The sequence below is a fragment of the Lonchura striata genome, chromosome 6 (genome assembly GCF_046129695.1).
Source record: "Lonchura striata isolate bLonStr1 chromosome 6, bLonStr1.mat, whole genome shotgun sequence".
Taxonomy (NCBI): Eukaryota; Metazoa; Chordata; class Aves; order Passeriformes; family Estrildidae; genus Lonchura; species Lonchura striata.
Window position 1 is genome coordinate 16,684,206 of NC_134608.1, and position 26,491 is coordinate 16,710,696.

The window sequence follows — 26,491 nt, forward strand, 5'->3', positions numbered from 1 at the left end:
CAGTGTTTTATGGCAAACACCATTATCTGAGGAACTATGAACATTCATACTTTGATAGACAATTGGGAATTATTTTGTCCTTGAAGTATTGGTTCAAGGGCATTTAGGTCCTGTCTTCCTCACTGCATTGGGACACTGGTGTATTGACTATCTTATGATTATGTTTCTTTTCAAACTAAAATTCCCAAATCCATGTTAATAGGGGGAAGAGGAGCAGCACAGGAGATCAAGTTCACATGGCTGTCCCTCTTGATGAACTCCACTTACCTGTGGCCAGCCTTCTTTTCCATAGCTGAATGGAAGTTCATGCATACATTTATAATGTACCAACACATCCACAGTCATCCATGGGTCTTTGTAACCAAAGCCTGTGTCTCTAGGGGCACCGTAACTGGGGAAGAATTAATTCAGTCTGCTCTGTAGATAACAAGAGCAGAGGTATTCTAGCCTGGATTCTGAAGTAGCTGTAATGGCTACCAATAATTTCACTGTCCTTGACGCCGAGATGTTGAAAAAACTTTTTTATTCATTATGATAGTCTTGGCATAGAAATTTCTGCATTCTCCATTTCCTTCGTGTCTGCGTCTGCGCTGTTCAGTGTTGCCAACAGAAATGGGCAGAGCTCCTGGATAGCTGTGTTATGCTCACACCACCTCACTCTTCACTCTTCTGTGAGAGTGAGGCCTTTCTGCCTTTGTAGGCAAAGGGAAGACGTGGAGGCTTGCAGCTGTACCACAGAGCACTCATGGACAGGCCAGCTGATCCTCTACAGGTCCTCGATCCTCTGCAGATGACAACTGGTAATCCACATGTGGCCACCATACTTGGTTTTACTTGGTTGCCAAGTTCGCCCTTATGAAGCCCATTTCTAGTGTGCAAAATGAAGTCTCTGTGTTGGATATTGGCAGTCTAGGTGCAAAAGATTGTTTAATTGCATTTTCAGTGTAAACAAAACATGTTTCCTGCCTCAGGAAAGAGTTAGAGAGGCATATGTTACCTGGCAAAAAAACCCCAACCCTGTGGAAATGGCTTGCTGTTCCTATCTAGCCTATTGAGTCCTTGCTGCCCTTCCAGGTTCCTGCCTCTACTGAGGTGAGCAAAAGTAGGACATTTTGAGTGCTTTTGAATTTAAATTTTGAAGGAGCTTGGAAAACATCAGTATAGCAAGGACAAAGAGAACTTCCTGCTGGAAGTCCACGTGCTCCTGTGAACAACCTGTTGCCCTTCTAACTTGTGGGAAAGATTAAAAATAACACATGGTGAAGTGCAGACAGGAACAGCAGCAGAAGCAAAGGAAAATAGGAGGACAACAGCTGGATAAAGCAAGAGGCCTGGTTGTAGTGAAACCTCTGAAACAAGTGAAGTGTTCTGCTGCACAGCCACCCCACTGGGCAGTGTAAGAGCTGGCCCGGCAGGGACTCCAGGGTGCCACCAGGAAGAGCATTAGCAAATTCTTGTTACTCAGCTATAGAAAATGGAAATGTCTCTGTGGCTTGTCATTGCAATAGAGAGAACTTACTTATTTTCCTCTTTTCCTCACCAAAATGGGTGCTTGAAAGGATTTAAAGCAAATTTCATTAGAAAGTTTGCCCTCGTAGGCAAAGGTTAGATCAACTACTTGGAATCAATGCCAGCACTGCCAGAAAGGGCCTCTGGTGGAATGTGCTTAAGCAGAGACGCTGATGACTGGAAATGATACCAGTGTGGGTGAGCAGAGGCCTGGAAAACATGATCTACAAAAAACACTGGAAAAGTAGGGTTGCTTAATCTGCAAAAAATCAAAGAGAGACAGCATGATTAATCCTCAGACATTTAAATGATCAATACTGAGAAAGGTAGCAATAGTCTGTTTTTCATGTACATTCATAGAAGGGCAATAAAAAGATAAATTATTTTGAAACATGGTAGGTAAACATTTTTGTATTACTGCAATCTTCCTAAGAACAGCCCTAGCCATGGAATGGAGATATTGCAAGAGGTGAGGCAGAATCTTCCTTAATGGCAATTTAAGAGAATTTGAAACTCTAGAGGAACTAGTCTAGTTTTCCTCAATGGGTAAGAAAAAGATCTAGATCACCTCCTTCCTGCTGCATTTCCATGGCATCTGTCCATTTATAACACCAGTTTAGCTCCATTCTTTTTGAATCTAGCTGCTCCTGGTTTTGACATACACAAGCCAGGAGCAATTCAGTTCAACGGTGTTACTTAATCATCACACACATTAAAATGATTTGACCAAAGTGAGCGAAAAGCTAGAATTGCTGCTTGCAGCGAGTAATAGCTGTTTGTCAGCTTTAATAACTACTGTATAATTCATGGAGATGAAAGGCTACAAAAATGTTATTTCTTTTCATTTTGAGAGTTTTAAGTATTGTCAACATGCAGTGGCTGTGTGTGATGGAGATGGCAACACATGGCTCTGCCGCCTTGGAAGTGATGAAGGCAGATGGCCCAAGCTTCTAAACCCCATTATAAACAATAACAACAACAAAAATTAATCAGAAGAGGGAGTATTCCCAGTAGTCCTAATAAATTTGAGACCAACCATTCATATTTCTTAATATTACAGAGGGTGTTCAGCCTCTGGCTGTGCTTCCAGGAGACTGTGCCTTGTCTGTTCAGCCAGGTGTGCTGCCTGACCTCTAATGTCCTCCAAGCAGCACGGTGAGCCTGCAAAGAATAGTTCTCTGCTTGTTGCAGCCTTTCATGACCATACCCAAGAACTTCCTATTTTCTTTTGCTGCTTCCCTCCTCAGAAACCTTTCTTAACCCTGCAGATAATTTTAGATCTCTGATCTGCCAGATGCCCTGACAGAGGAAGTGCTCTGCTGTTTGGTAGCCTGTTGTACCTGAAAAGCCCTTTGCCTCTCTTTGGAATGAGGAGTTACTTTTGATACTGTTTCTGATATTAGCCCTGAGTACTCCTGGAGTATTTCCAAGTTTTCTAAATGTTCTTGTGTCTTCTCCTTGTTTTGGATTATTTTTTCTATTTTTTTTTTTCTGTGCTTATGTCACTCTGCTTTCCAGCAGGTTGGAAACAAAGAACACATCTTGGAGTTCCCTGCACAAGATTCCTGTTTCCAGACTCACCATGTCTGGCCCCTCAGAGTACTGTTGCAGTGAGCAGAAGGGAGCTCTGGTTGGGTGCTGCTCTGACCATGCAGTGCCACTGGTGTCTCTACAGCTGATGGCAGAGCACTGCATCAGGTGAGTTACACACCAATTTAGAGCCTGAGCTGCAGCTTTTGTTTCCAGCTTCAATGGTATAATTTGTATGTATCTGTGTTTTTTAAAATAGTGTGTTTCAGTTTGAGTGAGACAACTTCAACATATCCCACAGTGCAGCTTTCACTCCTGTGGGAGTAGGAGTGTGAATTAGCAGGAGGTCAGCTTTTTCATCTGCTACACCCTCCCTGAATGGCCTTGGGCAGGGCCTTCAGTCTGTTTATGCCTCTGTAGTCTGTCTGGCTGTGTAGACAAGAGAGGAAGGCACTGCCCCACCCCAGCTCTTGTTCTTTCACAGTGAGAGAAGATACTTCCCTGTGCAGAGATCACCTTCTGCTGTGTTTGGATGTAAGGTCTGATCTCCTCGAGCTCTAGAAACAACTTCCCGTGAATGATCCTAATGACAACACTAACACTGTATACTTTTCAATATGCCTGCGTGAAGCAACATCTGTGTGTGTTTAGACAAGCTGGAAGCAGCTGGATTTGGCCTCTGCACCAGCAGCTGTGATTACAGTGCAGTTGTGTCAGTGTGTGTGCCCGTGGGGATGGCAGCAAACACCACTCCATGTACTTGGCAATCTCTGTATTCAGTGCCTGCTTTTGGCACTCGTCTCTCTCTCTTATGAATGAGTGGGTGAGGGAGGAGAGGGCTGGGCTGGGCTGACTCCTTCACAGATGAACCATAAAGAGCACAGGAGCTGAAACACAATCTCCTCCTCCTTTCCTGTGCTGTTTCACGGACAGGCTTGCTCACAGCTGCAAGAGGGGGACAAGCTTCACCAGCAGCCTGAGCAGGAATGAGGAGAAGGGAAGTTGCGTGCTCTTCACATTGCAAGCAAAGCCTCTTCGTATAAACTCTACTAACAGGTGAGTTTCATTTTTATCTATTAATTCTTGAAAGCAAGTTAATTTTCCATCACCCCTGGAGATGTGGTAAGACAGTTTTCTAGCTGAGTTGCTAAAGCAAAACAACGAGGTGCTCCAAGGACTCAACCAAAACAATGTGTCCAAAAAAAAATCACAACTTCAAAAATTTCTTACTAACAAGAATTCTGAATAAAGGTTTTCCCCAAAAAATTTTCTTGTATTCCAGTTAGGCACAAGGGGAGCTGAATGTTCAAGTTGTATTGATTAAAGGAAATCGTTGAGATAAACTGAGAAACTGTTTGTTGTTTGCAGCAAGTAATCAGGGCAGTAGCCTGTAGATAAGTTCCTGGAGTAATTTTCAGAGCACTTACTAGCACTGTGTAAGTTGAATAGATAAAACATATTTTGAAGGACTAGTAAGTGACTTTATTTTCCCTGAGAATACGAGCCAAAAATTACACCTAACATGAAACTGCTAAACCACATACCTTCATGTGTGAGTGCTCTGTGTAAACCTATATAGTTTGTCTTTGTATTTCAAGTGTATGTCATTACTATATTTTCAAAACACCAAGCCACTTTTCTTCCTTCTGTTCAGAATCTGGCTTGGAAAATGTGAAATGTGAGGGCTTGTTTAGAGAAGTGAAATCCATCAGGTGAGAAATTAATATTTTTTTCAATAGGATAAAAAAAACTTTTGTTCATTATTGTAGCTTGTCCTTGTTATGAGAACGTTTTTCCTGTTCTTGTCAGTCTTTGTAAAGAAACAAGAAAAGCAATTCACTGAGTGATGCTTTCTTCTTTTGTGTGTTGCATGGGGAGGAAAGCTGATAAATAGAGAATTTAGAAGAATATAACAGCTTGCCCTGTCTTCTGCTCAAAACACATGCAGATATCTATTAATAAAAATATAAGGAAACTTAACAGTAAAATAAGTACAAATGGCTACATGTAGGCTCATAAGATGTGACAGTGTCACTGTGAGCATTATGGGACTTTCTGAGCAGTCTGTTAGTCAGGACCTACTGTGACTTTTTCCACATTAGCACCCTGCATTCACACTGGTCCCAGAAGAGCAGAGTGTCTAACCACTTCTTCTTTCAAGTTTTCTGTAATCAAGAAGCCATTAAAAGATAGTCAATCCTGTGTATTTAACTTCTTCGAGGAAACAAAATTTTCTACTGTCCTCGCCCCTATCCTTTCTGCCTCCCCATCTTACTGCTGCTATGTTGCTGTTCCCCCATATCAGGCTGCTCCTGCGCATGCACTTGTAAAGCCTTTCTGTTACATGAGTGAAGAGGCAGAAGAATGCCATTTCCAGTTTATTTAACATGCAGTGCTATATAGCTGTAGGTGAGAGTATAACATGGAAAGTACATCCCCAAAGTTTTAAAAGTCTTTACAGGGTCTAGGAAGAATACTGTAAGAAAATGTTGGGTTTTTATAGGATCAGACAAGTATGTTGTTCTGTGACAGCTGAGGTGAAAATGTCTGCATCACAGCATTGTGATTTGAATATCACAGTTTTAAATGAAGAACGATTTGGTGGTTCCAATATCTCATTAAAAAACTTGTGTCATTTGACCTTCAGTGAGAGGCATTTATTTCACTTTGTAGTTGGTGGACAAAAATTGGCTCCCTTTGTTCTGGATCTGAGGACTGTAAGCAATCTCATAGCAGCAGGAAAAGAGAGAAGTGGGATATGGGGAAAGAGAAGGGAGGAAGGTGAGTCTCTGCAGAGCTAGGTGTACACAGGTGTCAGTGTACTAGATGTCATTGATTAGAGTGAACCTGAGGCTACTTGTGAGCTCAGACAGACAGGAAGCCTCTTACCTGTCTGAGCACAGTTGCACAGGGCCAGGTGTTCAAGGATGGGGGCATTAAAGTAAATTTTCCTCCCCTAACCAGCCTTGTGGATGGTGTCACTCAGATTAACCAGCTGATGCTCTTAATGTGAGTTTTCCTGGCATCCCAGTGAACAGTGCACGGAGAAGTATCCGTTTCTTGGCCCAACTTTGTGCCCCTCCCTGAGGTTCCCCTGTTAGGGGAAACCCTCCTGGAGTGGTTCTGTGTAGGAAAAGGAGAAGCACAGGACTTTTTCAGTCTTCAGCTTCTTGTTTATTGTTATCTGAAGTTTAGCACGCTGTCTATACCTGACTCTGTGCACTGGAAAAGCACTGCAAAAATGGCCAACAATCTCTTGTTACAAGGTCTTTTAGGACTAAACTATCCAATTAAGAAATGACACTTAAATTATTTTCCCTTTTAACCCAATAACTGACCCCTCAAAGACCACAATGCACACTTTTCTGTCCAATTATAAGACATAACCCAAACACATGAAGAAGGAACAAGAAGGTGAAGAACAATCTGCCTCCACCCTAAAACCTCCATCTTGTTCCCATCTGCAACACACTAAAAATCCCAAAACCTAAATTGCTCACCACATACGTGCCATACTACTCTCTATAATCTATTTCACACTTTTGTGGACTCTAGTCTATCTTGATATCTTGGAACCTTTCTCCGTGAATCAGAGTCAAAGTTGGTGCTTCTCTGGGGGTCAGGAGCCCTCAGAGCAGAAAGAGAAATATTCCTTCTGCCCTGGGTTCCTACAGAGAAGAAAATTTTTTCCCTTCCAGTTTTTTCCTTATCTGAGGGTGCATTCATGGTGCCCTGGGGCTTCGCTGCTGATGGCTATATTGTGTCAGTGTGGTGGTAACTAAAGAAAGTTACACAGCTTAGTAATTATTTGTAAGGGAAGAACTGTGGAAAGAGAACTCCAGACATGGCAGCCTTGTGAGGCTCATTACCTTAAAATTAGTTGTTTGTCTCCTCTAATATATTTGTTTTTCTTATAAAGCTTATTCTGAGTGGTTTTTATTGCTTGTTATGAATTACTCTGCCAGCTGAAGCATTTGCAGAGCTGCTGACCCTGACAGCTGGTGGCAATTTTTTTTTGAAAAGACACAGAACAGCTTTAATGTTTAGAAGAAACTGACCAATAATTTTAACTAAAGGTATTAGTAAGCAACAGCAGCTAAGAAAAACATTGCAGTTTATTCTCTAATGGATACATCGACTGTAACACTTTTTCTCCACTAAAAACACCATTCTGAACTCTGTTAATAGGGTAGGAAAGCTGTAGCTAATTTATCTGAAAAAGAGAAAAAGAGTAGACAATAGGTTTAAAACTCTGTTAGAGGGAGAGTAAGAAACAAGCTTACCTAAAGTACATCCTCTGTTCCTCTCTATGGAGTGTAGCAGTCAGAGGCCCTGCAAGGTCTCCCTGGCAGTCACTTGCCTAAGATAAATGCCAAGTCACGGTGACTGGACCAAAGAAGCCCCTCTTCCTCCTTTGGACCCTGTTATCTCTCTGTAAGGCTGTAGGTCATATTCTCCTCAACCCTGGCCACTGGACAATTTCCAACACCCCTGTACCCTATATCAACCCCCATCTTTGCCCAGTTCGACAGAAGAACTGTCACTGCCACCTTCACAGGAGCTGAAATTAAAGGACACCACTGTGGAACCACATACAGACTCCTCCTCTCTCCATCTCCCTGCATCTGCCTAAGGAACTGGCGAGCTCACTAAGAGCTGAATTCACCAGAGCTGAAATCCCTCCAGAGGTGCTCGCTAAGCTGCCTGTGGCTGGGAGCTGAGCCGAGGGACCCAGACAGGCTGAGCCCAACAGCCCAGCGCTATCTGGACACCCATGGCAGCAGCAGACAGGGGTCGGACCGATCCCTGAGACCCAGGCCACGTTAATGGAGCCCTCTTGCCAGAAATGGTTTCTGTGGCAACAAACTTCTTTCTAGATGGGTTGTCTTGGAGTTTGATCTGGGATTGCTTAGGCTCAGATCTGTCACCATGCCAGAATCCAATAGAAATGCAAAACTGATCTGACCTTCATGTAACAGAGAAGGCACTCTGCTGCTGTTCCTGTTGCTCCACAGGAGCTGTCCTCCTGACATTCTCCACTTAGATACTGCTACAGACAGCTGTTGCTGCTAGCATGAGCCTGGACTTTTGTTTCTGAACATTGTTGCTTTATTCAGCAAGGTTTCAAACTTCCTTTCTCTTGTTGTGTCCTATAGACAAGTAGTAAAGACAAAGCTTTGAAGAGAGGTTGAGTTGCCAACAGAGGAAGGGGAGATAAATAACTAATTAATTACAAAAGCAAATGTAATTGAACTATCAAAGTTCAGTCACTTTAATGACACCTGAATAAAATGCTAAAGTATTAGTAGGGAAGAATGGAAATATTTCAGAGATCTCTTGGTTTGGCTTTCTTTTATCTCAATATTTTAGTACTATTAGAATGTTTTCATTTTGTATCTGGAAACATTTCATCTTCCTTCTGCCAAGGAAGGAGAGCTTTTACTCTGTGATGGATAATGATTTAGTGTCTACTCATATCTAATTAGAGGGTGTATCTGGTTTATGCTACACGTTTAAGAACTGTTCAGACATAGCTTTTAAAATAGCAATTTTCTTTTAAATTTGCAAGGGCCTTAAACTAAAATCCCTGAGACTATCATGGCAGGACATTATTGTTTGGAATTCGAACTTACATCCAAATTTCAGAGCTGGTTTTACACCTCCACCTCAAAGCAGGACCTGGATTTCAGAACAGCTCTCAATTTGGAATCTCACATCTCCTGTGCCAGCTTTTCCATCTCCTCATGTGCTCATCAGAATTCCCCTGTAACATGCATTTGGTTCTCTCCCTTTTCTCTGGTCAGAAGCATGTTTGGAAGGATGAATGGTTTACAGCAAGGTTGTTGCTTTTGCTGTGAATTGCTTCTTTGATACTATTAAAGAAGGGGGGAGTTTGCATTTCTGTGAGGTCATGCCTCTCCAACTATTTTTCTCAGTTTTCATGTTGAACCTCTTTTATCCAGAAATGGAAAATCAGGAAATGGTAACATAAGCAAACCTGCAGATACAGATGCCAGGACTTTGTTTAAAGTGATTAATCCACTGGGAATTAGAGTGTTGGAGTCCTCTACCCTCAAGTGAAAAAAAAAGGACTGACATTTTCAATAGTCGTCTAGAGAGCAAGAACAGCAACAAGGGAAAGAGCACGGAGTAAAACCTTCTGTAAGGCACACTGTTTATAACAATGAAGGAAGATGTCTTACATGTGAATATTGACTCAGTTCTACAGGAAACTTAGTTAACCTCCAGAAGGGAAACTGAAAAAAAGAGAAGAAATTTAATTAAAGATAGCAATAAGGGATAGTTTAGTAGAGTTATTTTTCTACCAACTAGATGGGAACTATTTGAAGATATGCACAAATACATATGCATAATGCACCCCACACACCACCCCTCCAATTCTGTATCCAAGGAAGAAATACAGAAATAAGAACAAGAGCCAAAAAAAGACTCAATTGGGCCTAAAAGGGAATGAGCATAGCTAAACAGAAGTGTGTGGAAGGGCGGATGGTGTGCTAGACTAGGAAGAATTGGATCTAGAACAGAAAAATTTCTGAAGTGCACAATGGTGAGCAGTGTAAGCTGGAAACACAAACAGTACAAAGCCACAAAAGAATTATTTTTGTATTCTAGATGGCAACAGAGCACACAGGATTAGGTGCTTCAGTTGAACAGACTCCTATCCCATGATTAATTTATTCTCTATTATGAAGATAAATCCAAACAGAGGAAAAATAATTAAGTCAAAGAAAAATGAGGAGTGGAAGGGAAAAGTCTTCAAATATTTTAAGCAGCTTTTCATTTTACCATGTCTTAAAACTTTTGCAGTACAAAATGAATCATATACTGAATCATATATGCAGAAAATGGCATTTAAAAAAAGAGATTACTTTATTGAATGTATTATTATTTGCTGATGCATGAAATAATGAAAATGTTAACATTCTCCTTAAATGGGAGATCTGCTCAATCTCTTTAGACATGCCAGAGTTTCAACCACATTTCAGTTAGATTAGCAAGCAAAATTTTTCTACCAGGCAGTCTTTGCTGGTTGTCAAGTGTTATTAGTCAGGCATTGATTACGGATGTCCCAAGCTTGTCAGCAGCACTGCGCAATATGTCCTCTCCATTGAATTATCAGTAAATGAGGAGAAAAAATTACATAGATGGGTGTTTGGTTGCTTTCCAAATGACTTTTAGTTAATGAGACACTTTTGTTTGGAGGGTATGATGTGCTGGGCCTTAGGTTCAGAATAGCATTACAAAAGATGCAAGCAGAAAGATAATTTGGTCCCTGCTTTGTTCTCTAACTTGTCAGTTTTTGAACAAGTTTTCCCTTGAGTGAAACTGGGGAAGCTTGATGGAAGGGATTGCCGTGTATGTTGCTGGCATTCTGTTCTCTTTCTGTGTGAGCATGTGGGTACAGAGAGCAAGTTGCTTTCAATACACTCATTGGCTGCAGGGCCATGAGAATCTGGCTGAAGGTAGAAGCTGACAGCCAGTTCTTTGCTCAGCCTTGGTATGTGCTGCCCAGGATGGGGTGCACTGCCTAGGACAGGGTGCTAGCAGTGTGCTATGGCCTATGGTATGTAAATGGATGGCTCATGTTCAGGCAGCAGAGAAATCTGTGGGTGACTTCCATGGCTCCCTTTGGGTAGCCACTCTGTGAAACAGGGGCTATGTGGCAGTTCTGGGGCTACAGGGACACACAGGTAATCTGAGAAAGGCAAAAGTAATTGAAATGCAATAGAGATATTAATTAAACTTGAAGTGACACTGTGCTGTTGTCAGAGCAGGCTGCAGCATCAAAAGAGACAATAATACAGTTTAGGAAAATTAATCAGAAGGATGATTTTCCCCAAGGTTGTAGATGGTAAAATTAATCAGAACTCATTTAACTCAGAAGGGTGAAGTTCCTATATCTCAATCCTAGGCAGTAACAATTGTTCTAGTCGTTGTTCCTTACTAATATTATATGTTGATCATGGCTCTGGTGGCTTCTAATAAGTAAGACCTGTGTAATCTTGGCTTTTCTTGCATTGTTCTGTTCAGTGAGGATCAGTGTATAAGTTTGGAATTATAAACAGTTCTGTTGTCTATGATTATTACTTGCCTGCTGCTTCTTCAACAGAAGACAGAATGGATTTTTGGCTTTTGTGTCAAGGAAGATTGTGGGGGAGAGGCACACTGACTTGGTTGAGGTTTTAGTTCCAGGGAAAGGAAGATTTGGAGTTTTTTCTCTGAATAATAGAGTGGTTCAACATGTCTGCAGGAAGTGGTGTGATGTGTTTTCCTCCACCCACTGTTCACTACTCAAGCAAGTCATACACGAAGCTTCAACGTGTGCCCTGTGGGTGGGACCTAGTCATAGTAACTCAGCAGTGAAATACTTGGAGGCTCATGTCGTCCACTTGGTTGATCTTTAACAGCAGGAAGTGGGGGGCATATGAGGGTCATTTTTTAAAGCTTTGAGGCAGCTATAGCATGACTAATTTCAGCTGTGATTCACCTCCCTGATACTACTTGGACTGCATGCCTGAAATTACACATTGCATGAACTTCTTATTACCATAAATAGGGATTTTCTAAAGTTTTTTTTTTCAGCACTTTCTTGTGCTCGACCAGTTGTTCAACCTCACATGAGGTAAAAAGACCCTAATCCTAGATAAAAGATAGTGTGAGATAGAGTGAGTAGTCTGAGGGAACAGGCAGATTTTGCCAAGCTGCTGTCCATGATACTTGAGAAGTCAGGCAGTCAGAAGTCCCAGGTGTCTGGGAAAACAGAAACATTGTGCCCATCTTTTAAAAGGATAAAAGGGCAGACCCTGGGTACTACCCAGCTGTTAGCATCACCTCTGTGCCTGGGGAGGATCACAGAACAGATCCTCCTAGGCATTCTGCTAAGGCACATCAGGGACAAGGAGGTGATTTGGGACAGCCAGCAGAGCTTTACCAAGGACAAGTCCTGCCTCATCAGTCTGTGGCCTTACGTGATGGAGTGAATGCAGCACTGGGTAAGGTAAGGTTCACAGATGTCATTTATCTGGACTTCTATAGAGCCTTTCCCCACAACATCCCTCTCCATAAATTGGAGAGAGATGGATTTGATGGGTGGATTCTTAGGTGCATAAGTAATTGGCGGAACAGCTGCATGCAGAAGGTCATGGTCAATGGCTCAGAGTCCTAAAGGACCTCAGTGACAAGTGGTGTCCCTCAGGGATCCGTACTGGGACCAGTTTTATTTAGCATTTTCATTAATGATATAGAAGAAGGAATTGAGTGCAGCCTCAGGAGATTTGTAGATTTGTAGATGACACCAAAGAGAGAAGTGGCACACCTAAAGGATACGATACCATCCAGAGGGACCTGGACAGATTCAAGAAGTGATTGCATGGGAATCTCATGAGGTTTAACAAGACCAAGTTCAAGGTGCTGCACCTGGGTTGGGGCAATCCCTGGTATCAACAGAGGCTGGGGTATAAACAGGTTGGAGCAGCTCTGCTGGGAGGGACCTGGGGATCCTGGTGGATGAGAGCTGGACAGGAACATTTGGAGCCCAGAGCCAAAAATGTTCTGGGCTGCATCCAAAACAGCATGATCAGCAGGGTGAGGGAGGGGATTCTACCCCTACATTCTGCTCTGTTGAGACCCCACCTGCAGTGCTGCATCCAGCTCTGGGGTCCCAGCACAGGAAGGATTTGGACCTATTGGAATTAGTCCAGAGGAGGGTCTCCAAGATGATCAGAGGGATGGGGCACCTCTCTTGTGAGGAAAGGCTGAGGGAATTGGGATTTTCCAGCCTGGAGAAGAGGGGACTTCACAGTGACCTGATTGCTGCCTTGCAGTACCTGGAGGGAGCCTAAAAGAAAGATGGTGGAAGACATTTTACAAGGGCATGTGGTGATAGGACAAGAGGGAATGGCTTCAAACTCAAAGAGAGTAGGTTTCAATTAGATAGTAGGAAGAAGAAATTCTTTAGTGTGAGGATATTGGGGCACTGAAAGAGGTTTCCCAGAGAAGCTGTGGATGCCCCATCCCTAAGTGTTTAAGGCCAAGCTGGATGGAGCTTTAAGCAACCTGATCTAGTGGATGGAAGCTGTTCCTGCCCATGGTTGGAACTAGATGATTTTTAAGGTCTCTTCCACCCCAAACCATCCTATGATTCTATGATACTGGACTAACTGTGCTACCTGCCTCCCTTGCTCTTCATCTCAAGTTGCCCTTTCTAAGTGCAGGCAAAAACAAAGAAGTCCAAAATCATAAAAACCTGAAATTGAAAGGTATAGAAACAGAACATGGAATTCTCAGAATATCAAAAGATGGAGCAAATGGAACGATTTACTCAAGACTGTAAAAAATTGCATGTCTGTGTTAGGAAAAATTGGGCATTGATGACTAATTAGTCTTTTGTTTATGTGGCTTCTGACAAAAAAGTTGCCGACTTCCTTTTTTGACAATAGGTTTACAAGACGAGTCACCTGATAATGACAAAAGTAATTTGTAATTTACAGAACGTTTTTATAGTTCCCTTCCACATATACAGAGTAATAATTACTGTACTCAGAGGTTCACATAAGAAAAATCCACTTGCAAGTTACAAACACTGAATGGATTTTGCATAGATGTAAATTACTTTCATTTAGAAGCTCAATTTGACTCTTTTTCGCAAAACAAAGTGTTATGTCTGTTTTATCCCAATTTGTCATAATTTCTGAAATATTACCAGCAATAATTCACAGATTGCTGTAACTAAATCCCCTGGAGTGCATGTAGTTTTTAAAAATATCTCTTAGCCTTTGTTGATCTATTCTTTATGCCCCCATCCTATTGTTAAAAACAATTTTGTTAGACACTGGTTAACAATTCTGGTTCTAAAGATTGGTATAAAAAACAACAGCAAATATTTCAAAATATTTCAAAAATATCTTGATATAAATATACTTATATACCATATAAATATATGTTATATGCAATCTATATTATAAAAATAAATATATAATTGTGTTTTGCTTCATATGTACTTGTCTTTCTTTTCCTTTATTTAATTTTTTGTTAATAGAAATATCTTTCATTGTCTTTAATGGCTCTTTCTACTTGACACCCTTCTAGAATCAGAATGATCAGGTTTGGAAGGGGCCTTTAAAGGCCCTCTAGTCCAACTCTCCTGCAATGACCAGAGGCAGCTTCAACTAGACCAGGTTGCTCAATGCCCCATCAAACCTGACCCTGAATTTTTCCAGGGTTAGGACATCCATCACCTCTCTGGGCAACCTGGGCTAGTGTTTTATCACCCTCATCATAAAAATCTTCATCCTTGTATGTAGTCTGACTCTACCCTCTTGTAGTTTAAAACCATTGCCCCTTGTCCTCTTGCTACAAGTCCTGATTAGAAAGTCTGTCCCCATGATTCTTTTAAGTCTCCTTTAGGTACTGAAAGGCTGCAACAAGGTCTTCCCAGAGTCTTCTCTTCTCCAGGCTGAACTACACCAACTTTCTCATCCTTTCCTCATAGGAGAAGTGCTCCACCCCTCTTGTCATTTCTGTGCTCCAACAGGTCCATCTTTTACATCATAATTCTTCTGATTAAACCCAAATATCATTGTGCTTTCTTCATACTTGGTGCTACACCCAAATTTCTGCTTTTTTTAAATTCGTTTTCCCTTCACACTTACTCTAAGGGTTATTATGCCTTTCCTTCCTATTCTGTTGATCACCGAGTCCCTAGTCTCTTCTGCTGCTCATTGTTTCCCTGCCTTCTTATCTGGCCTTACGTTTCCAGGTTTTGTGAAACAGGATAAAACAATCTGACAAACCTGCAAGTGTTGAAGGAATCTTAGCATGTGAATTTAGGGCTGGTGTTTGTGTAGATCATGACCTGAACCAAATCCTAAAATGAAACCACACAAGGTTTGTGATTCCACGATTTGCAGGACAGTTGAAGTCCTGCAATGAGAGCCAAGTGATTCAGGCCTGTCTGCACTGTCTGACAGGTGCAAGGGCAGATTAAACAGCAAGAGCCCATGCAGGCACACAAGCATGCTACACTCCCTGTTAATGGAATCAGGTGCTTTGTGGACGAGACAAGCTGGGCGCACAATGGTTGCAAATTCCAGCAAGGAAGTTCTTTGGTTCAGTCCCGTTTGTCTCTGCCAAAATAATATGTAGGCCTAGCTGCATACAGATTTCTTATAAGGAAAATTGCAGCAGTGTTCACTGAAATTGAAAAGACCCAATTCAGCTCCATGCTACTATTTGGTCCAAGGTGAAGAGTTTGCTGCTGCCAGTGGCTCTGGCTGCTTCCTGTGCCATTGCCAGTAGGCAGCACTTACAAGTGAGCTGCCCCATGGTTCATAGTGCAGGGCAAGTCGTGTTTGTTAACAGCTAAGGCACACAGGAGTTGGGAAAGAACTGTTGTTGAACTCTCCAGTGAGTAATAAAGTTGGCTTCTTTCAACCATGAAAAAGTGAGGCATTCTGAAACTCTGGGATCCTTGGCTTTGTTTTTAATCCAGGAACAAGAGAATTATTTGGAGCTCATGTAGATGAAGAAAGTCTTCTAATTTATTGCCAAGACTTGGGCTTTGATGGGTATTATTTAAAAGATGTGGGCATTTAGGAGAGAGAAATATTGCCTGGAAATGACTGCAGGCTTGTGATACTGAAGGTATCATAAACAATGATTAAAAAAAAAAAGTCACACAGCTGCACTATATCCTTATTAAAGCTGTCCGAAAGAAATGCCTGTGTGTTCCTGTTCATAACTGTTTGCAGCTTTATGATTGTCTAAACCCCAGGTGTTTTTCATAGAGCAACTTTTTAAATTTTTCTCTTCCTTCTATACAGAAGTGGCCAATAAGTAATGGGGGAGTTATTTGACTTTTCTCTTATATACCCTGCATCACCTTTCCTTAATTTTCCACTTTTTCAGATGGCTTGTAAAGTATTGTGTCACATGTTCTTAATAACAGAATGGGCTCTTCCACACCCATTGGTTTAAAGCTGCTGGGGCAGTCCTTTGACACCAGATTAGTTGGAAAAATCCTACAGTTTCACTCCCTGGCTGGTGTAGAGCTATATTTAGTGTGCCTGGTGCTGGGGAAAAGTTGAACTGCCTCTGTATTTCCATTTGGCTGCTGAGTCTGTCCTTAGCCAGGCATGAGTGGTCAAAGGGTACAAAGGCAGCCCAGAGCCCACACACTGAGGAGGCCGAAATAAGGGAAGGATTTCCTGGCTCATTGTTGCCACTGGCCAGAACAGCAGTATAAGACAGCTATTGCACAAGAATCTGGATCTTTCTTTTTCATCTCCATCTTTGAAACTGGGGAGGGATTGTTAGCACAAGGCAAAGAGATTTGTTACAGCCAACCTTCTCTTCCTTCCCCTTTGAACACCCCAATCCAGCATTTCCTCCAAGAGCAGAAAACGTTGCTGTAATCAGAAGTGTATATTATATTACCATAATATTGTATCAGTAAGACTTTTGCTGCCTCCTTCACATTCTGTATTCTGGCAAGACTTTTAAACTAAGCAGAAATTATTTTACTTATTACAAAGAATTATATTCTCTGTATGAAAACATAATTTGATTAAAACATTTAGAATTCTTAGAGGAAAAGAAACTTTGAAAAAACACTACAGCTGTAAAGTGCATCTGCTTTTCTTCATACTGTGATCTATAATGACTCACTGGGTAACACTGAATGAAACTCAGTGATAGACATATAAAGACAGTTCTGAATTTTCAATGCTGTCAACAGCTTTTGAATTACTATTTGGCCTAATTGACAGGAGCTGGACACTGGCTGGGCACTGTGCTGGTAGATGATAGGTCTCAGATTTTAGGTATTTTAGAGAATAACTAAGGTGTGCCAATCATCCTGTTCAGGCAAACCCTTACATGTAAAAGACACCAAATGATTATATAGAAATGCTATGAAATACAAACTCAGGCCTGGAGCTCTGGATTGAAAAGGTGGGTTGGGGTAAGAAGGTTATCAAACCTGCCTCAGCAAATATTCTGTGCAGTGCCCTTGTCTGCAGATGGAAGAGATATGTGGTGGTTATGAAGCCTTGGAGAAACTGCATAGTGTTACAGGGGAGCTAATGGCCCCTAGGTACCAGTGGTTGGGGAAATTTGTACGTAACTTTAGTGATTGACTTCTGCTGTACATGTCAGCACTGCTAACTTTGTTGTATTTAGGGGAAGGTTATGGCAATTTCCTAGAGCAAACTTCAAACTGAACCACAGGTACCTGTGACTGGGTCCCTTTTGCAGCATTTCTCCTCCTGAGCTTGATAAATGAGCTATAACTATTGTGACAGCCACAGTGGAGAGTGTGAGTCTTAAACCACAAAGAAGCTGCTGAGACTGTGAGGTGGAGGAGAGCAGAGGCTCGACTTGAGCAGCCTTTCACACAAATTGTGTTGGACAGTTGAGCTAAAAGTTTTGAGGGAGATGAACTTACCTTGGCCTGTTGTTTCATGACTGAGAGTTTCTGAACTCCCAAGGATATTTCCACCAAAACCAGAGCTGGTATTCCGTCTGTTGGAAAGCAAAAGTAAAAGTAAAGGGACGAAAACCATGTCCCAATTCTTATTTGTAAGTGTTTGCTGTGAATTCAGTGGAACTATGCTGGTTGAAGCTAAAAAATTAAATTCTTTGCAGGTTTGATCACTTATTTCAGCCAGGCAAGTGATAAAGCACTTAAAGCAAGTGATTTTTTTTTTTTCAGTTTCTACAGGAGTAAAGCCTAACTATTCCCATTAAAAAAAAAAAAAGTATTAAAAAAATAATTTGACAGTAACATTCTCAAAAGTTAATTTTACTCTAGTGTGGTCATGATTTTGTAAGTTTTGCCTTGAAAGAAAATTATGTTCCTAGATGGGACAGAAGATGATGACAAAAATGCAAATTAATATAGCAAAAAGGAAAAAACAGCAAGGCCTTTTTTTTTGGATTGTGCTTCTTTTGAATCCATAGTATATGAAGCTGTGAAAAGAGTACACAAGAGTACCATTGTTACCTTAGAAAGGTATACCAAACATCCCTGAATTTTCTGAGCAGAGATTGAAAGAAATACAGTCTTGCTGTTCTGTTACCACCAGGTAAAACATGCATTTCCTTCAGACTAGGCAGTTTGCCCTGCTGCTCTCCAGTGCTGAGCATCTGTGCCCATGTGAATATACCATGAGGCGATAAAATGCTGGATGGGGTATTTCACTGTTTAGTTGAGAGTTTCATCACTGTGAGCTGGGCCCAGGCTTGACCTAGAACTGAGTGCTGATCCACTGTCAGCAGTGTTTCTGTGTATTAAATAGTTATAGTATAGTTCAGTACAGTATAGCATAGCATAGCATAGCAAAGGCTTCTATGGGTTTGTGTTTGGATTATACCAGATTCTTCAGGTGAAAACAATTACATTCAAATTCAGTGAAGATGAAGGGGAAATATACAAATGTAAAAGTTGTAAATGTGTGGGTTTTGGAGTTGATGGTGAATATTTAATATTCTGTAGAACTGAAACCATGGAGATGCGCTGTGCCAGAGTTTCACCATGTCCTTCCAACACAGGAAGAGAGCTTGCTTTCAGGATTGTTTTTACAAGTAACTGTAAGAGACACTTTGTTTTTTTATCCCACTGAACTGAACTGCATATTACATGGTATCTTGTATGTGAAGGGAAATTTAAGAAATGGAAATAATTAATCAAGAGTTTTGTGCACTATACAGCCTCTGAGGAAGTCTGTGTGGACTGCTGGTTTACCAGAGACACCTTTTCCATCATAGTCAAATCTGATGAATGCTTTTCTGCCCCATCTGTAGACCAGAGATGATATTTCTTCACATTTTAGGTACCTCCAAAGCTAAAACAACAAATATTTGTAACTTGCTTTGTAATTCTGAATCACATAATTTTCTGGCACTTTTCTATTATGTACTAGGAGTTATGTGCATCTTGATTTCCCAGACAGGCTTTATCTTTATCAAAGACTTAGGGCTAAGAAAAGGCAACTTTTTGAAAAGTGTAATATATATTTAACAATTTTATCCCTTCTAAAGATTTCCTTGTGTTTTATCTTCAGGTTATTAACATCCTGCAGCAAGTCATCACTTCAGCCTAAGGGTTTGTGGAAGAAATAAACTCTACATGAAAACTGAATGTAATTAAGTCTTATATTCAGGACCCTGATGAGTGATACACAGGGAGAAGTAGAAGATGGTGAATTTCACAGAGAATGCTACTGAGAAATGCAATATTAATCATGATATCCACGAGACATTATCCCCCGTGGTGTACATATTTGTGTTTGTATTAGGCTTGCCAGCTAACTGCCTGTCACTGTACTATGGGTATTTACAGATCAAGGCTAAAAATGAATTAGGTATCTACCTTTGCAACTTGACTATAGCAGACCTGCTGTACATATTTTCTTTGCCTTTTTGGCTTCAGTATGCTTTACAGCATGACAACTGGACCCACGATGAGCTGCTGTGCAAAGTCTGTGGCATCATCTTGTATGAGAATATCTACATCAGCGTGGGCTTCCTGTGCTGCATCTCCATCGACCGCTACCTGGCCGTGGTGCACCCCTTTCGGTTCCAGCGCTTTCGGACCATGAAGGCTGCTGCCATCGTCAGCATCATTATCTGGGCCAAAGAAATTATGACATGCTGCTTTGTCTTCACACACGGGGAGATCAGTATGGATGCTGAGAGCCACTTGGTGTGCTTTGAGCATTACCCCATCAAGAAATGGGAGCACAATGTCAATTACTACCGCTTCTCTGCTGGCTTCCTTTTCCCCTTCTTTCTGCTGGCCTTCTCCTACTGTGGGATTTTACGAGTTGTCCACAAGAGTCCTGGCACTCAAAAGAAGAAGAAAATCCAAATTAAAAGACTGGTATCGAGCACTGTTTTCATATTTTTAGTCTGCTTCGGACCATACCACATCCTACTTGTAGTTCGTAGCTTGTTGGAGAACAACTGCTCATTTGCTGAGAAAATATTTAATGTTTACCATATTTCTCTCCTGTTAACTACTTTTAATTGTGTTGCTGACCCAGTATTGTACTGTTTTTCCAGTGAAAGCACTTACCAGAACTTTGTCAAGATGAGAGACTCTTGTCTAACATGTTTAAGCCATCTGAGTACTGAGACGAAGGAATCCTATCCACTAAACACTACTGAAACTCCCGACAGAAAACAGCAGGAGCAACAAGCAGGGTTATTACAAATACCACTTGATGGTTCTGGAATGAAGGACTGCTTCACAACTAATGTAGGCAGCCTATAGCATTAATCAAAAGGACCTTAATCCTACACCTGCAGCTATGGCATGTTTGTGTATCTGTATTACAACAGTGTGACCTTCCAAAGGCTTATGAGCAATGCTGTATAGTGAAGCTGTTTCTAGAGGTGCTTGGAGCCTGGCAGCCTGGCAACAGTGAGGAAAGTCAGTTCAGTTATAATCATGTTATCTGTTGTGCTACCACTTAAAACCTGTTTGGCTTGATGACTGCACGGACTGAAATAAGCCAGTACTCACAGTGTGTAGTTCTGGTGAACTCATCTTTAGCTGCTTTCTGTTTGCCCCTGTAGCATCTAGAGAAAGTAATTCTCTACAAGCTGTCATCATCTGTTGAAAAGGTCAGAGACAAAAAAATTACATATCTCCATATATACTTTTAAAACGAAAAAGCCCAACAAAACACTTGTGCAACATCTCTGTAAATCTGAAAAAACTTCTCCTTCTGCAAGTTTCAAAGCCTGCAGAGACCATGCCAGAACCAGATTCCTAAAACAATCAGTCTGATAGTGCAAGACATTATGGGAGAACATTCACAAGGAACTCAGCACCTGCTGAGACCTTCAGGCTGTTATTTCACTGTTGAGTCTCAGACTGTTAAACCTCATTGTAAGGCTCCTAGAGACTTCTGGAAGTATGAGACTCTGGGCTCCAGTGGGTGTCAACAACTTGGTTTGTTGACTTGGAAGAGAGCAAGAGGTTGGTAGTACATGAGGCACTTTGATTCCATGTGCTTCTCTGAGTCAGTGTGTTCAAGAATATTTATTTACATCTAAATTCTACTGCACCTTGCTAAGGTTTTGCTTGTGTCCTTTGCAATTTGTGTATCTTGTGCAGCATAGACCATGCAGGCAATTAAATAACACTGCATTTGTCAGGGAAACTGTTGAATGAATTCTGTTTAAACCATGTTTTTGTCCACAGATAAGATAGTTTAGGGTTTGGTCATTGTTCAGTAAATACAGTATCAGAAATATGATGTATGAATGATCTGTGTCCTGCTTTAGACAGAAACAAAATATAGAAGTAAGTGAAGAATAATGGCTTTTAAAGACCTGGGAGTTGTGCTCCACAGTATTGTATCTACCATCACCTCCTCTCTAGGTTTCCTTGGATTTTTTTGTTACACTAATGAATTCTATGTGATTCTTCTTCACAATCTGCTCATCACACCTCCTTTTACCTGCAGCTGTTACACCATGAATATTGCCTTGTCCTTTCAATTCTCTGGTTTCAGACCTTCCTTGCAACACCTCTCTCTCTGCAACCTGGAGCTGATAACTTCCAGCAGTATTGTCAGTTTTGTTTCCTTGGTTTGCTTTTGAGTCAAAAGATTGTCTAGACAGATGGTCTACTCCTGCTATCTGGATATGTCATTGTAACACAGCCTTGCTTGTCATCAGATTCCAAAAGCAATATATTCTAACAGTTTTCTGGAAACCACCTTGAGAGTGCAATATTGGATATAATTAGAGTATGTGTTTGGATATAATTAGAGGATGTGTTTAATAAAGAATATTTTTATAACTTCCTTTTTATATTTTTTCACACCATGTTTGAAATAATGATCTTTAGCTTTGGTGCACAGTTTCTATTTGTGAGACTACGGATCCTCTCCTCCCTCCACTTGCAGAAAGGATTCATGTCCCCAGCCTCAAGAGTGGATTAGGTTTGCTTAGGTTAACATTTGGTTTGTTTAATTATTTTACATTTCTTTATACTTTGACCACTCAGCTGAATTAATTACCTTACATCTGCATTTTTTTCTCCTGACTATTAGCACTGTTTAACTTTATTTTCTCCTCATCTTTCCTCTCATCTGCTGTTTATTCCAAGGGGATGTAAGGCAGGGACTCCCTCCTGACTGCTGGAGTGCTGAGCTTGTACATTGTTAAGCACCAAAGCCTTGGACCCCCACGACCTGTCAGGCTGCAAAACATGTGGTTTGTTCTAGGATTAAGTATTTGTTGTTGTGTTTATGTGTTGCTGCTTTACAGTTCCCCATGCTGTTTAAATTAGACAGCTGGAATGCAGAGCTTGCTGTACTACATGGAATTGTCATCAGAGGGATTAAGGCTCATTTGAGATGGAACTTTGATGTGGCCAGCTTTGGTTAGCTGCTGCAGTTTAAAATCAGATGGAAACTTGTGCAACACAATGCAGCTTTCTGCTACAGTTCTCAGCACTAAACCTGCTAACCCGGAACAGAAAGGAAGGATTTTTATTTCTTTTCCCCTTTTTCTTCTTGAGGACAGTATTTTATAAATTCTTTCTGTACTGTAACTGTTTGGCTTAGGCTGCAGAACCAATACAGCAGGTTAGAGCAGGAAGGTAACTCCCACTCAGAGCTTTTCCTTCTATCTCAGTCAAAACACATTCACTCAAGGGTCCTGCTAAGGCTGCTAGAGACATGCTACACATGCTATTGAAGTAAATGCCGTGCTTGGGACTGCACAAAAGAAGGCATTTTAAAAGCACATACTAGAGAAAAAGAGAAATAAATTATTAAATTTGGTAATTTTTAATTAAAACTGATTGTTAAGACTTGTATTTTGGGGTTAAAAAAGAGCAAAAGCTTACTAAATGAAATTTTTTGACAAAAGTTAGTGCTTGGAAATAAACATTGCACCTGTTAGTGTAACATGTCAGTGGCACAGAGAGAATAGTATCAGCTGCTTCTTTTAAAATGATGCCAATTTCATTCTGTGAGTTCTGTGCAGCAGTGAATATATGCCATTCTGTGGGGTTACTGGCTTTGGCAAAAATTTCAAGTATTCATATGAAATATTTTACTTAATACTTACAGTTTAGAGAATTTGGAGACATCTAAAGGAGATATTTCTAACTGTGAAACTTCCAAGATACTTTTCTAGAAAATCCTTTGAGAAAGTTTTAGATAAAACGAATCTAAAAAAAAAATGACTCATCTATCTAGAAAAGAAACACTGGGATCTTTGGTGAACCTGAATGTCTAGCAGAAGTCTGGTATTAAGATTTTTTTCTGTCATGTGTTCAACTGTTTTATGTCTTTAAAGGCTCTGTATCCTCAGGGACTTCAGGAGATTAATGTTCAAAATATGCTGGTGTTTATGATATGAAATTATATTTCTCATTCCAAAAAAGTTGTATTGCACTGAAGAAGGAAAATGAAACTCACCTACCAGGAAGGAAAAGAGATATAAAGTGTTGCTCACTGCTGAAAGTCCAACTAAATGCAACTTCCATTTTATGACAGGTAAAGGACCAGTGCTCTAGGGGTGGTGTCAAATGTCCCCTCCTCTCTCTGCTGGGTGGGCTGATGACGATTTCTCTCTCGGTGTTCCTAGGTCAGGGTGACCCCAAGAAAGATCGAAAAGTCTTTGCTTCCCTAGCCCAAATGCAGCCAAAGAAGGAGCCTGGAATGCTTCCAATTGTGCTTTTTCAAGGTTGTTTATTTCTTCTTATCTAAAATATTTTCTCTCTGACCTGCCGAGCTCTAGCTAGCAAGGAGGCCATGGCATTCTGGCCTGAGCCTTGGGTGGCTCCCACCTTATATACTCAAAACTACATGTCTATGTTTACAATTTCTTCACCAATTCCCATCACCTGTCTTAGACCATGAATCTCTACTTTAAATCAATATAAAAGTGCCACCATCACACCAAGACATGGAGGACAAGGTAAAGAAGAAGAAGGCTAGGACACACCCCAATTCCTCTATCTTGTACCCCCTTGAACCCCATTCTAAAAATCCCAAAATTCTACTTTCCCACCCTGTGTTAGTTCAAATATCACACCACTAAAACCCTTGTGACTTGTAATTTCTCATCCAGAGTTGGCAGTTTTCCACAGGCTAAAACCAAAGCCACAGATGTTTTTCACTTCTTGCCAGGGTCTCTGAGACCCCCCTGCTAGGGTCTCGAGACAGCCAGGGCAGCCAGAGGGATGTCCTGGACTCTGACAGGCTGACAGCCGGCAGAACTGTAGTCCTGACACTCACCTGGAGTTAAGGTAAAATTACAGCTTTAAATGACAAAAGCTGGGCACAGTTCACAACCATTTCTCATGTATTGCTTCAGTGTTAGTAATCCCATGGGATAGAATTCAATGTTCCTTCACTTGGTCTTGTCAGGAGCTGAATTTCTACAACAGGAATTAATGTAAAAGTTTATTTACTTAATGTTATTTCATACTGCAAACAAATGCTTATTCATTTCTAATAATACTTCAATTTCTAATAATTTTAATAATTATTTTTGTATTCAATTAATTTCTTGTAACAACAGGATACTCTGAAATGTCTACAACTTTTCTCTATTACCCATAAAGTGGCAAAATATGTAAGTGGCAAACTACTAATATGACAGGGGGTAGTGGCACAGCCAACCTTTTACACAGAAGATCTGCAATGCTGCCCTTATTTTCATTAGCTCAGTTAAAATTTTATCTTTATCTCCTCACATCTCCACAAACTATCCCCCACCACAAGAACACAGTGTAAGAGGGGGGCTAGAGGAAGCGTGCAATGGGGTTCTCACTACAGTAACTGCAGTTTTGTTTTGAATCTTCCCTCTCTATTGTAGCTGTTTTCCTCACCACAAGTATTTTTAAATCCAAGTTGCTATGCAAGTTACTTCCTGTTACAGTTATGAGGTTAGTAAAATAAGAACAGCAGTGCAATAGTATCTCCTTGTAATTTCATGCTTTCTTTGTAAAAGCCAGATCACCTCTTATTATATAATATCAATTAATATTAATTTTCCATTATAAAATTACAGAAAAGAAAGACCAAGTGGATGATATCCTCTTCTTGTTTCACAGAGATGTTGTAAGGGTAACAATGCAAGGCTGTGTGGGTTAAAGACACCAGAAATGAGAAGTCATCTTTTTCTGATCTTTTACACCTTGAGAGAGTCTCAAAAACATGGGATATAGGAGCCACTCTTCATGTAGAAATCCTTAGTGGCAGTCACTGCTGTGCAACCTGCAGCAGCTTTTCAATCATAAGTGAATGGGTGCTGTAGAAGGGCAGCCCATCCACTTCCATCTCTAGACTGGCAGTTTTGCCACTGCGGACCCCGAGCTGCACAAGTGTTTTTAGAAGCTTTTCCTCCTTGAAAAACAAAGAAACAGAGTTTAGTTAAAATTCTGAATCAGATAAGGGCAGTTATCAAGATCTGTGTTTTAATTCTTCTGGGAGAGACCAACCATATCCTTCATATTTATTTTGCCATCAACTTGCAAGTACTATCTTGTCCCAAGAACATGTTTAGCATCTGGAGCTCAGGGAGTGTCAGTTGCTTCATAATTTTGACTGCTATTTAACGACTGAATATTATTTTTCTCCACACTGCCTCAAACAGAACATTACTGTCAATTCAGAAACATCATTTTTTGCTTGGTTTTGAGTTCCTATATTGCACAAATCAGAATCAGAGGAACCTCCACCCAAAGTATCTCAAAAATCCATCTGTGGTTTCTGCAGCCAGGCAGCCGGCTGCAGCTGTGTTTTATAGAAAAAGACAGAAGAGAAGGAGGGTGCAGCAGGAAAAAAGGTTACAGAGAACACCTGGATGGGCTGCACACTCACTTTCCTTTCCTGCAGCTTCTCCGATCTCTCTGTGCCTTTGGCCCTCTCTTCGCTTTTCATTATTGATTTTATGAGAATTTTGGTTGCTTAGGGAAGGAGTGGGGAGAAAACAACCTCAGAAATTGTGCTTCCTTGGCATGCTCTGAACTAGCATATGCTTTGTTTAGAACTGGAATTATTTTCTTGCTTAACTAATATAAGCAGATAATGAAGTGTGTTCCAAGTTGAGACGTAAACGTACACAGAGGGAACAAAATCATCTTTTTGTGAGCTGTGGGCCAGTTAGCATTGTGAGATGAAAAGAAGGGATAAAATGAGCTTTGAAAAAAACACAGGGAACAGTGAAATTTGAAGATCTGGTTTCAAGTGAATGTATGTCTGGCATAAACTGCTCTGTTTTTCATTTGCCATGAAATATATACAGTAAAACTTCAAATTTTTAGCATTTACTATAGTGAGAATTTATTCCTTGAATTCTGTTAATAAAAGTCTAAGAAAACTAAAAACCTGCTGACTTTTTAGCTTCTCCTATGCCAACCCTGCAATAGGTTATATAAGACCTTGAAACACTCACCTAT

At 40.8% G+C, this 26,491-nt stretch overlaps 2 protein-coding genes and 1 long non-coding RNA gene across 3 annotated transcripts in view; 2 read left to right on the forward strand and 1 right to left on the reverse strand.

Moving 5' to 3' along the window:
• Positions 1-744: 744 nt before the first annotated feature.
• On the forward strand, positions 745-4,011 carry LOC144246473 (uncharacterized). The gene is made up of 3 exons (XR_013340147.1): positions 745-800; positions 3,028-3,207; positions 3,973-4,011. It is a non-coding gene; the product is annotated as an uncharacterized LOC144246473 (long non-coding RNA).
• Positions 4,012-19,198: 15,187 nt separating this feature from the next.
• Positions 19,199-26,491, reverse strand: part of DGLUCY (D-glutamate cyclase) — a 51,468-nt gene continuing 44,175 nt past the window's right edge. Inside the window, 2 exon segments of the mRNA XM_077783986.1 lie at positions 19,199-19,904; positions 20,585-25,436. Coding sequence (XP_077640112.1) covers positions 25,293-25,436 — 144 coding nt within the window. The 3' untranslated portion in view covers positions 19,199-19,904; positions 20,585-25,292.
• On the forward strand, positions 19,256-20,384 carry GPR68 (G protein-coupled receptor 68). The gene has a single exon (XM_031504924.2). It carries the CDS (start codon positions 19,256-19,258, stop codon positions 20,330-20,332), a length of 1,077 nt encoding a protein of 358 aa, XP_031360784.2. The 3' UTR covers positions 20,333-20,384.